This window comes from Enoplosus armatus, chromosome 20, assembly GCF_043641665.1.
Source record: "Enoplosus armatus isolate fEnoArm2 chromosome 20, fEnoArm2.hap1, whole genome shotgun sequence".
In the NCBI taxonomy this organism is placed as follows: Eukaryota; Metazoa; Chordata; class Actinopteri; order Centrarchiformes; family Enoplosidae; genus Enoplosus; species Enoplosus armatus.
The window spans coordinates 3,277,924-3,292,357 of record NC_092199.1 but is presented as its reverse complement, the minus strand read 5'-3'; the positions used below and the strand labels follow the sequence as shown (position 1 = coordinate 3,292,357).

Genomic DNA, 14,434 nt, shown 5'->3' with positions numbered 1-14,434 from the left:
AGTGTCACAGCAGGGTAACTGAAAAACGAATCCACGCCTTGTTGTGTCTTATCTCATCCATGCTGCTGTCACATCCACAGAAAAACAGAGCGCACACAGTGGGAGCCTCACAACGGGGGGGTACGCATATTTCAAATGCTCCATCTGAGTAGATGGCATCGCCGCGTCCTCTCTCGGTTGCTAAGGGCTTGATGGGCGAGGGGGGGGCGCTGTCTATCTGCTGGGGTTGTCACTCAAAGTGAAGGAGATTGCTGGTTGTGTGGCCGCCATGTGACTTTGTTTTCCCCCAAGAGAGCAGACATGCTGCCCGCCCAGAGGCAGCACAAACGCTTCATGAAGTTACAGCCATGAAAGACAATAAAATATGGGATCAGAGTCAGGGGTTGTTATGATTTTTCTCATAATTCCTCTTGTATCTTCAGGAGTCTCTACAGTAGAGGGATGACACGGGGGGGGGGGGGGGGGGGGGGTGCTTTACTGTCAGAGGGTGATATGAGGATTAGATTCTCTCTGATTCCTTTGATTAAACATATGCAGCTGTAACACGCACAGCTGTGATGACAGCTGCATGACCAGTGGTGGGAGAAGTAATAACATCATGTATTTAAGGTACCAATAAAACAATGTAGAAGTACTCCACTACAAGTACAAGTAATTAAAAACCCTACTGAAGTAGAAAACATAAAACATTCCTACTTAAAAGTATAATTACCACACTGTATAAATACTCCACTGTCCTTATTGTTACTTCACTAAAAGTATTATTCACAAAATGAAAGGAAGGACATTCATTTAGCACATAAGTGTCATGATCGATACTGATATATCAAGGAAAGTATCAAAAGTAAAAGTATTTGAGGTAACACAAATACCTCCAAAGTGTAGAAGTATAACAAGTTCTGCTGCACACATTTCTATTCATATTGTTGGACAGATTATTAAAGATTATTATTGAATAAACATATAAGGCTCTTTGCGTACTTTTAATCCTGATTTAATGGACTGGGACTACAGTACATGATTCTGCAGCACCAACACCACCAAAGAGGGGGTACGAATGAGGCTGTATGGGCGTTCATGACAGGCGGTGCAGTAAATCAAGTGGATGTCGAGGTCATGTGGGAGAGTAACGGTGTAATGAGCAAGAACAGATGTTTTTTTTTAAAGTTTCTGCTACTCATTACACTGTTGCACTCATTGCAGATATAAATATATTTGCCATCATTCCTCTGCACACATACTGTTAGCTTCAACACTTAACTGCATATTGGATATTTCCCGGCTTAAAACATACCGGAGATGCTGTGTCTCTGCACAAATATTACCAATAAATCAGCTTTTCCAACATGATTTGTATTTTATGGGTGAACAGAACACTTGCAGGCATAGAGGCATATTTCTGTATGAGTCCTGGTTTTTATGGGTCATGTCAAACAAATTTAAGACTATTTCAGTGAAAGCAACAGCAAAAAAAAAAAAAAGAGAGAGAAGGAAAAGAAATCCTCATATTTCCACGAGACTGTAAATCTGGATGTGCATGAATAAGTGAATGAGCAGAGAAGAGAAAACCTCTGGACAAAAAGAGGAGAGAAAAAGACCAATAATCTCTCCCTTGCGGCATTCCTATTTATAGGGATTGAATGTCGCTTCAGATTAAGGTCAATGACAGCCGTCTGCTGCCCTCTGCTGGACAAAGACAGTTTGTCATTGTGGTAATATTATTTTTAAAGACTACAGTAATCCTTTATATCTAACTTTCATCAAGAATAATATGAGCAGCGAGCAGTTCATCTGTTATTGTTTGGTACGCGCCTCAAATCTCAACCACATGGCACACGATATAATTCAATTAATTGGACCATGAATTCACATTTACAAATTCACCCCAGGCATAGCTCTCTTATAGCTCGCATGGCATAAAAAGGATGTGAAAATGCAAGCCTGTGCACAAGCATCTGCGGGGGGGAAAGATTGATATACTGAGAAGTGCTTCTGAGAAAAGAAGCGATATTACTTTGCATTTCATTCAAGGTGGAAATCAAACAATAAATGAACTTCACGCTTACAGACGTTTGTGATTCTGCAGAAGATAAAACACATTCAGCGTGGAAATGTGGGAAAATGTCTCCATGTTCAGGACTCGCACTCTCACGTTCAAACTGAATGTGTATGTACGTCCTGAATGCTTTAATGTGAGGTATGCTGGCTCTTTTTCCTCCTCCTTGATAAGTTGACCTTTTGAAGTAATTGCTGCTTGTCTAACAGCAGCTAATGGCGCTTACCTCATTATGGAGCCTGAAAGAGGGTACTATGAGGTACTGATCCAAGTCCACGAGGAGCTATTTTTATATTAAGAGGCGATACTGAAATGTAATTACTAATACTGATGAATTAATCGATATACTTTCTGTATAAACAAGGCTGATATTACAGTATGTCTAACATGATCTTAAACACACAAAACAACAAACACTGATCGGCTCAGTTTGCATTTCAGTATGTGATGTATGTCACAGTATGTCATTAGCTATTAGATAGAGAGATTAGATATTGATTCATGTTGCCAGGAATATAAAAGAAGACCTTCAAGAATCTTATGTCTCATGAAGTCAGGACTGTATATGAAACTAAAAAAAAAAAGGTTGTGACACCTCTGTGCTTCATTGTCAGTATCATGCAGAAACACTACTCTCCGCACACGTTGGATTTTTTTATGTCAAGGTGCCAAATCTTTGTGTTCACAGCATTTAACACGATAACAGCCTGTTATAGTCACTCTAATACTTCATCACTACTTTCACTTGATCAGTGTTTAACAAGCCTCCGGTGTTGTGTGACACAGCAAGCGCTGAACAGCACCTGTATCGGCTTGCGATGTCGACATTAAGACCATTTTCCAAACTGATTTGAAGCCCCAGTTTGCTACCAGCTGGAACTGACAGGAGGAGGAAGGTTTCAGCTGTCGGGTCCAGAACAGTCATGTATTAGTCTGGTGTGCTGCAGCAAAGCAACTACAGAAAGGCAACCAGCGTGCTTTGTGAACATCTTGTACCTGTTTTCAAATGTAAGAGAAGTTATCTGCGGACTAATCAGTTCACAAAGTTTGAAAGAGGATCCTGCTTTTATTAGGTCAGCTGTACACTGTAAGTACTGAAGCCTGGCTTTACTCTGAACTCCTACAAACCAAAGATGCCACCGACTGGAGGCACGTCAATATATTCATTAAAAAGAGAAAACAATGTTTATGAATCTGAAATAAAGTCTGGAAGTTTAGATTAACAGTGATTTGATCTTTAAATCTCTTCCTAGATTTAATGCTCAACCTTCCTGACTCATTCATAATTAAAGACCTTCACAGGCTCAACATCACTCTGTACCAACTATTAAACAACAAACTTTATGTGCACGCAAATCCAACATACTGTATCTTGTCCATTTGAAGTAAATACAGACGACCTCAGCTACGATACAAATGCAAATAAAGAATTTTAAGATGATACTTGAAAAATACTGTATTTTGGGTCGAGCACATTGACATTTCCTTCAAAAAGCAAGTACATTGATCGACAAACAGAAGGCGTTAGCACACTGTTTCACATTTACATCAACACTCAAATTCAACCTTCTTTTAAAAACTGTTCTCCTAAACGGTCCAGTAAAAAAACAACAACAACAACAAAAAACGTGAAAAATGCATAATCGCTTTGTGCTATGAAACATCACAGCGTGTCCTTGAAGAAAGCCCTTTACGGAAACATGATGATGAAGAAAGGAAAGCTGCAGCCGATCTATTTACAATTTACAAATGCACAACTCTTTGGTTCTTTGGTCCGTGTTCGTCATCGGTCGGATCAATGCGTCAGTTCTACATCGCGCCAATTCAATGCATCAATCTGCTGAAAGAAATCACTGAATAGTTTTGGGTTCAGCTAGAATTCATATGAAACCGAATGAATCACAATAAATGGATTTAATCAAAACTTGTCCCTCGTCTACGATGCCTTAAAATGCCTATTATTATCATTATTATTATTATTATTACTGCTGCTACTGTCAGTAAAATCCATATTTATGCTACTAAGGCTACTGCTGTTACTACTGCTGAGAGTGAAATGTGTGGCCAACACTGTTCGGGCAAACATACTTAAAAGAAATATGAGAAATTGCTTCACTTATTCAATCTTCAGATCTCTCTTTAGAAGCCGTCTTCCAGTTTGACAACACTGTTTAATAGAATCAGTCCGAACAGCATTTGGTATCATACAATTTAGTGAAAGAGTGGAAATATTACTTATTGCAGCATAATGTTTTAAACACAATTCTGTTATTATAGTGTACTCCACAATTATCTATTTCTCACCTTGTGGGAGATTTAAGATCCCACATGTTTATTTAACTCCTATACAGTTTTGGCTAATTATCACAAACTCAAATCGAGGTTTCTAAAGTTGAATCAAGAAGAAAAATCCCCACGACGGGGAATCAGACTGAACCACTGCTGCGATTCGCACCCTACAGTTTAAAATTATTACTTCACATTAAGGAACTAATTCAAGATGAGTGGTCCATGGACATTTCAGCCTTCCACTAACCAGTGCGACTTGTTCCCGAACATATTTAAATGAACTGTGACATTTTAGACATTCTTACTCTAATACAAAGCAGCTTTGTAACACAACTCAGAGTCCCTTCAGCACACACTACAGTAGAGCTGCTACAGTTCAAATGAACAGGTTTTGAAAGGGTGACGAGGGAACGCTTGGTGTTCTTGAAAGATCTGGATTTGGGTCAGACATCATTTTGTGGACGCAGCTACTTTTAGAAATCACCTGTGGCTAAACTTTCAGTGAACCATCTCTCTCCGATCGTTTTATTTAGGAATAAGAACACATCTTAAAAGCTGCAGAAGAGTCAATGTTTTTTTTTAATTAACTGACCAAATAGGCAAAATGAGAGGGAGTGACCAACTCACAGGAAGTCATCACTCGACGGAGCTTTTTTAGCCTCTTTTAGCGCAGCGTTTTGGTTTCACGGTTCACAAACAGCAAGCAGCTGTTTTCAGCAAGAAGCTCCAAAAACCACCTGCAACCTGCTCAGCACCAAACAGCAGATAAGGAGGAGTTTAGCTGGGAAGACGTTGAGCCTTTAGCAGCTAAAGAGCCAGATATTTTTCTTAGAAACGGGTGGAGACCGAACGCAGCATTAAGAGCAGGGTGAATATTGGACTTTCATCAGACTCTGAATGAATGCCAGGGTAAACAAACTATTATAAAAACATTATACGGTAATAATATGTTAGTGTTAAAGACTGATTGTTTGTTGGCGAAAATATATCAATAAATGCAGCTTTAAATTGTTCCTCTTTTTCATATTTTTGTTGTTCTAATATTCTTCCTACATGTAAACAAAACATGAGAAACACCTTTGAGTATTTCAGGATTTACTGCAAGGCTACCGTATTGGATTGCATTCGATTGCACAGGCGTACCTAATAAACTGGTAACTCCAGACTGAGATGCAGACATGCTCATGCTGATGCTGATGAAATGGGTCCTGAGTGCTAGTGACAAGCATGTGTCCCCAGTATGTAGTGTAACTATGAATAAAGTAAGGACAGACATACTTATCTCTCCACTCTCTCCTATTGCAGGACTATGTTGGATCAGCTCTTGCACATAGGCCAGACCATCCTGTAGACAGGAGGCTTTCTGTGACGCAAACCAGGACAAGAGGAGTCCAAATATGGAAATGGTCAGATAAAAATAAGAGTTGCTTAACTTTCCACAGCCAGGGCTAAATATAAAACCTTGTGGTTTCTCGTGTCTCGCCTCTGCAGCAGTTCACAGGTCCTTCACCATTTCATTAAAGTATTGTTTCTCTTCTTTAAGCTCTTTTAACCTCAAGGAAGAGGAAGCTTCTTGAGGGAGTGAAGCTGAATAAATACAGCAGTGTATCATTACATACAAAATAACTTTGATTACTGCCTCAGAGTGCCAGTGGGTGCGAGATGGCACATATTTGTGCCACTACATTGTCCTCTGCCCCCCCCCGACACCTGTCACATCAGAAAATCGTCATTTCTACAAAAATGGACATAATACTCCCTTTTTACAAACCTTTTTTAAGTGTCTCTGACTCAAACAATCACTCCAGTCCACTTTCCCTTTGTGCTATCTGTAAAGTGTATTGTGTGTCTTTCCTGGGGTTTGGTACCATGGCAGTATCCCCAGTAGGCTTCATTTAGAGTGCTGCTCAGCAGAGTCGAGAGCCGCGGATCCTCGTGGATCTGCAGCCAAATCAGAGGCCCGATACTCTGTGTGCTCTGGGCAGTCCATGGGGACTTCAGGAAGGAGGTGTCCTCTTCCGCCTTGTCAGTACTTATTAATCCCAAAGATCCTCACACCGTGCAGCTGGGGCAGCTTTGGGATGAGTACAGTGAGCAAGGAAACAGTGTTGACCACAAAATGGGCCCGATCGTATTTGGTGTAGAAGCTGGTTAGTATATACCTGAATCAGGGATAAACGAGAGAAGAAGAAGTAATGATTACAGGGGAGGAAATGAGTAACAAATGAAGTCTAGATAAACTTTATTCATGTCGGCATTTCTCTGAAGTCTGCGACGACAGCCAGAGTGTCAAAGACGAGTCGTTTTATTAGCACGCCTGAGGAACACAACAAGGAAAGAAAAACTTGGATTAAACTTCAAACTGTCAAAACATCACTTTAAGCATGCAATAACCTTTCGCTTATTTTTCTTCTGATAATTACAGCAAGATGTTTCCTAACTCATAAACACAGTGCCAACACTTGAACGTGTGAGGCTGCTTCAACACGCCGATCGACAGGATTGCAACATCTGTGATTAACCAAAATGTGCACATGTGATGCTGCAAAGCTAATCTACGATCTATAGAGCTCACCTGGCCAGACAGCAAACATTCAGATATGCCTCTAAAGTGAGTTCCTGGCACTTCCTATATGAACCCTGACTGTGTTGCTGGCTACACGCTGGCAGAGGACGCACAGGTTTGGTATTCCTGGTGAGACAAACAGCCTTTTTAGATGTAACTGCACTCACCAATAAGAGACGTTTGTGAGCTTAGAATGAGGAATAGCACATCCTGTTCTCTGCTGAACACGTGAGGACATGTCTCAAGAGACCTTCACAGATGTGTAGCTTTTCCATCTAGAGCCTGAAGACTGACCACTTGTCTCTTCCTGCAGGCACTGGTTGCAAAACAAAATGACTAAGAGGCCTCTGAAACTAGTGTGTAAAAGCGTACACCTGCAAAACTGCTCTCACTACAATGTTCAGGCTGAGCTGGCAAAGCAACCCCAGGGAACCAGAGTACTTCCTGTAAGCTGAACTCTGCTGGTTAATAAGGACAGAAAAGGACATGAAAGCAGCAAGAGGTACTGCTGCAAGTACTAAGCCCCTTCACAATTTGTGAGCTTGGCTAATAGGGAAGCAGCAGGGGCGCTAATCAATTAAAGCTCTTTGTGAGTGCAAACTCAAAAATAGGAGGTATACACGGTACGATAGACGATGGATTCCGAGATCGCATTTATTTCGGCCGGGACGGTTTACCTGCATGCAACCAAAGCCTGCTCAAGCGTGATTGGTCAATACGACTGGGACTAAAAACCAAAATCTTGTCCCTTGCCTACAGATTCTGCATTTATATGCAAATATCTGTTTACAGAGATTAACAAAAAGTACCACTTTGTACCAGTTCAGTCTGAAATCTGAAGGTAAAATCAGGAGAGGTAGCACACTGATTACAGTAAGACACCTGGCTGGCACGGGGGGAAAAAGCATTCACCCATTTCCATAGAAACACACAAACTGGTGCGGGATCATGTCCTTTTCAGAGCGCTAGAGTGTTATTCTGGTTGGTCCGTCTACACGGTCTTCTTCTTCTCAAGTATAGATCCATCAATATGATCAGCTGTTCCCTCCCCGTTACACAACTATTGGTCGAGCAATAGATTGGGGGGGGGGGGGCACTTACAGGACAATGGGTGTGATGGTGAGGAACTTGCGTGAAGCAGTGAACTGCACACCGTAGTCCATCTGCTCCCAGTGTGTGAGGAGGCGAGCCTTGCCCTGATCTGGGGTCTCAAAGGGCGTCCCTTTGACCGTGTGGAGTAGGAGGTACATGCACTGCAACAGCCCAGGGACACATCGTCAGAGACAAACAGAAAAGCACTGTTGTAACATAGAAATAACAATAAATGTTGCACTGGTGGATGAAAGAGTTTGTCTCAAACAAAAACTCATGGAGTCATGATTTACTGTATAGACCCTAAAAACCTACAAGCAACAAGTGGACTCAGGATTCCCAGTGTTAGGGGTGCTTTAAAACTGCATGATGAAATACACCAACTATTAAATACACTCCTGAAACAAAATCAAATTGCAGTTAATACTGTACAGAAACCGAGGACCAGACAGACAGCGTTAAAGTTTGTGATTATAAATGCTGGTTGAAACATTACTGGCACCAATTTATTAACAAAGAACATGACTAAGAGCAGTGAAGCAGCAAGTTTCCTGTCTTCTTACAACCCCTTCGTGCAATGATTTGTTACCCGCTGACTCATTACTTTCATTCACCACATGCCAACGCCTTTTACCAGGCGGCACTATATATATATATATATATATATATATATGTGTGTGTGTGTGTGTGTGTCTGCTCCACTGACCAGATTGTGAATGAGGTTGGTGAGGGTCCAGACCACGGGGACGCTGGCGAAGGGAATGCTGAGCAGGATGACGTGCAGGAGGCCGATGCCCAGGATGTAAGACAGCCACATCCCTCTGCTGTTCATCACTCGGGTGTTGGGGTTCACCTCGCTGTGCGCCGTGCCCACATTCATGATGGCGGTGGTGCCACTTCAAAAGCACTCTACGTACTGTACGAAGTACAGAGGCTAAATGATCTTAGTTTGAACCCAGCTGGTGTGACAGAAAGAAGCAGAAAGAAGTCTACACCTCATTATTCACAGACTGCATCTGCAAAAGGTTATCTGTCAAGTCATAATCTATTAAGACTTTAATTACCTGAACTGTCCCTGAACAGTAAATTTAATTATACGACTTACTCGCTCTCAACTCAAGTAGTACAATTAAAATCATCACTTCTATGTCGGGCTGGGCAACAATTTAGTATTATCATTTACCAACTTTCAGTGGCACCATTTTATTTGCTGCTTAATTAGACCCCTGTTAGCTAATATATAACAACAGCCACTCCTCCTGGGGTCCATATAAATGGTTTTTACAATATTTCAGTGAAAATGACAGAGCATTGAGCTTTTTTGTGACATAATTAATAACAGTGAATGGCAGTTAACTGCATTCACCATCACTTTACTTATTTCCTATGCATGACTTTGCATATCATGATGTATCACTCACTGATTAACAGTAGTGATATTGATTTGAACCACGTGACCCAGTCCCACTTGTTATACGTGCTTTTTTTTAATTCAACCCCAACGCACCGACCACATATACTCAGCTGCAGATATTGCGCAATAAAACACAACCGATGATGACTTTAACGGACACCTGCCAGCCAATCAGAAACCAGTATTTTCCGTGGCCACGGTATTAACGGAACTAACGGTGTAACGGAGGCTAAATTAAGACACAAGTCGGCTATTTATAAGGAGTAACCTTTGACCTGAGGAGCCCTGCTAACACTAACTGACTGACGGGAGTAAACAGAGTCACAGGCGCTTGGTCACTCCAGCATGCTGTTCTGTAAGTTGTCAGAGCCTAAAATGTAACTGGCTACAGAAATATCCGTAACGTGGCTACAAAGATCTACAAGTGGACTAGCTAGCACTACTGGGGTCACACGTATTACTAATATATGTCAGTTACAACCGAGTAGATAAATCATTTCACTCACTGCAGAGAAAAATGGCTTCAACTCCGACCTGTATTAGTCCGTTATCACAGTTTGAGTCTTACCGATGCCTTCAGATGTGTGATTGATGCTATCGCTGGGAGACCGGCGGGGCTCCAGCGGATCGATCAGTCATCCGGTACCATCTTCCGGCTCCAAACGTGGTGCTGCGGTCCGCTCGAAGGCGCACAATCGGCCGACACAAATCCACTTTTCCTTCGTCTTCCAGACGACAGCTGGTGACAACACAGCACGGCTCGCGATCAACGTCATCGCTGTTCGCTTTACTTCGGGTGAGTTTTTTTACTCTTCGCACTCTGCTGTGATTGGCTGCTGTGCGTCACGTGGCCGAGGCCGACCTATCGCCGTGTAATGCGTGGGGGTGGACCGTGGACTACGCCCCCTTTCGACGTCACAGCGGAGGAGGGAGCCGAGGAAACGGGCATGATTGACACTTATTTGATAACGGAAAAATTTAAACAATTATTTAAAATTATTTAAATAATAATCAATTCGTAACAAAACAATAATTTAGGCGATACTTTAGAGTGTATTTTATAAAAAAAAATTATATGTAATTTGTTTTCTTTTATAAGCAACTGGAAGTTTGTCTTGTACACTCTTGAAATAAAGTATAAAAAAAAGTAGTTCAGACGTTTTTAAAATGAATTCTTTTACTTGCAAATTGATATAATATTAAAAGAATGCAAACGTTTTGTAGTGTAAATAATCTAACAAAATAAACTTAAATAAAAACAGCCATGCTAGTAGCTCTGGATGGACTTTAGGCACAGCAGTGCTTTGACTTAAATGCTAACGACAACATGTTCACATGATCACAATGACAATGCAAACGTGCTGATGTTTAACATTAAGGTATAATGTTTACCAGGCTCACCATCGTATTTTACAGCCACATACAGCTGAGGCTGATGGACTGATGGGAATGATGGGAATTAGCTCTGCACGTATTTCGTCATAAAGTATTTGATTAAAATAAAGTAAGGATCAGTAAGGTTTTTTAAAATTCATTCCGAGCGGGGCATGTTGAGACATTGTTGAGACATTTCAGAAATGTCACCTTACTGTATGTTAGCGCTACAGCAAACGTCAGGGGATCATCAAAGTCAGCGTGATTCATCCTCTGGGGGCCATGAATGTTTATGCAAATGTAATGGAAATCTATCCAATAATTGTTGGAATATTTCAGTCTGGGCCAAAGTCCCAGTCAGAATGACAGACCGACATAGCCATTAAACAGGCAGCTAGGTGTGTGTATCACGGTCCTTCAGATATAAATTAAGTTAGTAATTTCTGTTTAATTAAAACAGCCACCGGCTCGGACGCCTCTCTGGTTAGCACTTGATACCCAAGTACAAAAGGAGGCCCTTGACTACTTATGTACCCAAGGTGAGAGGAGACCCTGCTAGAGGCAACGAAAAAGTGACTGACGGGGCTGACACTCTGGTCCCAAAATCAAAGATCAACAGTGTCATGTTCTAGGTCCCAAGATAAACCCAAATACTAATTTAGGCCCACAGTAGCCCGAGGCCAAAGGGGTCAACTGTGTTCTTCTTGCATGCGATGTTACGTGACACCCGCTGTTTCTAAGGGTACCCCTGTTGGCCGACCGACAGCGGACTCTCTCATGTGCTCATAGCCTTGGGTGCTGTTAGCTGTGTTAGCCATGTAAACCTAGAGCTCTGTTCAAATGCGAACTATGGATGACAGTGCTGTGAGATCATTGCTGGCACTCGAACAATGGCCAAATACACGACATTGATAAAAACAGACCTCAGGAGGGGGGGGGCGAATGATGCAATGTCAGATCACCAAGTCGTCATCGGGATATATTTGACACTCAGAGGCTCAAGGTAGATTTTGAAGGGAGACCTTTTCCAGTCCTTACACTTCAAGGGACTGTTGTGTAAATGATGGTGTTGAGACGAATACATAGATCCTAATTAAATAAAATCAGGACGCTATGAAAACAAAAGTCATTATTTTAAAATTGAAGTTTGTCTTAAACTATAAATACGTTTAAGCGGTATACATATGATGATTGATAACATATAAGCTGTTTTTAAATGATTCGTTTATATGAGATCTGTAGTGTTGGGTGTTGCTTTTATGTTTTATTGCACAACACACATCTGAAATTTACACTCAGCCGAGCAGCCGTGGGTCTGACAACGACTGACGATGATAAAATCAAAGCTTGAAAGCTTCTGCAGTCGTATCCATTTCTTCACAACCACATATTTAATAGATAGTTCAGGTGCGTTCCTCTGTAGACTACATTTCTCTACACATTAGCTAAGCCTTTCAGACGTAACGTGATCCCGTTAATAGGACTCACGCCAGTAATAAAAGCTTTTAATGATGAGATGCATTTCATGTTGTATTTTGCTCTGGCCTCAGTGGCTGTGAACTTAGTGCACATACTTTATATATCATTTGCAAATAATGTTTTTTTTCCCCCCCTAAGGCTTAACTGACAATTCATACATTTGTATGTAATCATCAACTATGACTTTACAACCATAATACTGTACCTAACATGCATGTATTTTGGAGAAAACGTGCAAATCCAACACAGAAAGGACCAGGACTGAGATTTGAACGCAGTACCTTTATGCTCTGTCTGCATGTTTGTTTCAATTTGATGAACTAATAATAACTAATTATTCCAAAAACATTTCAAACTTTTAGGATTATTATAATGCGCATTACTTTTACATCATCTTGTGCTGTTAGCACTTTATTGAATTCTCCATCTTCCCTTCATTGGAGCTAACAGTTTACTAGTGATTGAAACTTGTATAATCTTTATATTATTTTGGCATTTAAAGATTGTTGGGGAGAAATCATACACTTAACTCTTGGGCTAATGCAGCTTGCATTAGTCATAAAAACAGCCGGCTTTAAAATAAATATTTGGAAGAAACTAAGTTGTTTATTGTTTTTTTGCAAAGGAATTTGGTGTTGCATCCCTTTGTGTACCAGAGATTGTGATGCAGTAATGTTGCTGTCAGTGTAGTAATTTAGCTGCAGCTCCAGTTGTTTTGTTACATTACAGGCTCACGGCTTCATGCTCACAAGACGTTTCATAAATGCACTCGACGATCAAGAGTTTCTGGTTATGTGCGACCAGCAGATGTCACCATCAACACACTTTGAACTGGTTGCTGCCATGCTGGAGTCTGAACCGTGATGCACCTTCCAGTGGCGCAGCTTTAACACAAGCACAGTGGTGCAGTCAAGGTATAATAACTATTAAGCCCAGCTCATTCTCTCTGCTGTAACCACTAATCAACCTGTGACTGTAACTTGTTACCAGCAAAGAAATAACACAGACGGCTTCAATCTTGTACATCTTCTTTATAATTGCATATATCTGCACAACTGCATAGCGTAAGGTCAACGTTTACCATGTGACAGTGTGTCTTTGCATATATAATAAGAATTCAGCATCAAAATGAAATGGTATGGTCGTGGTCTGAATAACTTGCTTAATACTTTTGTATGCTTACGTCCTTATATATGTACAGTACACAGTTATTAAGTGCACCTGGCTAAAGTCAATGCAGTCTAATCCAACACGTATTCAATATCTCCTTCCTTCATGAAAGTTAAACTGTGCAGCTTTTTGTTGAAAATGTTTTCAGGAGGTTTTGATTCAACTTCATGGTCACTTTGGAGGCTGCAGTTTGTGGTGGTGTTGTTTCATATTGAGAGGTATTTCGAATATTTTGTCAACCCCATTCATGTCAATGAGGGTTACATGCTCTCCATTACAAAGGATTAGACGAGGCAATATCTGTCTACTTAACACTCAAAATATACAGTATAATCTGTAATCAGCATTCACTTCATGTCATTTCACTTCTGAAATTTGCTGACAATTTATTTCAACCAGAATTTCATACTTTCCACACTTCCCGCCAACTGTTAGGCAACATGAATATGCTTAGTGAACTCCATGAGTGGTGTACAGATGAACTAACATGCAGTGAAGCCAAAAGTGGGATTAGTTGAAATTCAACAAAGCTGATGAATATGATAAAAAAAAAAGAAGAAATGTCAATAGAAATATTCCCAACTTGTTCTGTAAATCTGAAGAGTAAGGCATCTGATTTATTTTTGGTTCCCATTAACTGCTGTTGCTGGGAAGCACTGTAGAAAGTGTTACTTGAAAATATAGAAATAAGCATGGCTATTAATACGAATGTGTTCTTCAGGCCGGTGGCACTGGGGCTTGTACGGCCTGTAGATGAGCAGGATGTGACAGGAATGACACTGCCGGAGCAGCTCTCTCCAATAGGAGAGGTGGACTTGTGACCCAGGCAGGCTTGGATGATAGCCTCGCTGGAAAAGGCTGACGCAGGGAGTCCATTATTGCCCCTGGAGGAAGCTGAGGATTAGAACACCAAAGAATTTCAATAAAAGAAGTGTCTGTTTGGGGGTCGGGGAGGGGCAGAAGGATGGTGGTGGTGGGGTGGGGGGGGGTTCCC

At 41.1% G+C, this 14,434-nt stretch overlaps 1 protein-coding gene across 1 annotated transcript; it reads right to left on the bottom strand.

The window, feature by feature from the left end:
* Positions 1-6,371: 6,371 nt before the first annotated feature.
* ormdl3 (ORMDL sphingolipid biosynthesis regulator 3) lies at positions 6,372-8,883 on the bottom strand. Its single transcript, XM_070927300.1, has 3 exons — positions 8,710-8,883; positions 8,013-8,164; positions 6,372-6,507 (listed from the first exon to the last, which is right to left on the bottom strand). The coding sequence occupies exons 1-3, from the start codon at positions 8,881-8,883 to the stop codon at positions 6,372-6,374; spliced, it is 462 nt and encodes a 153-aa protein (XP_070783401.1).
* Positions 8,884-14,434: the final 5,551 nt, after the last annotated feature.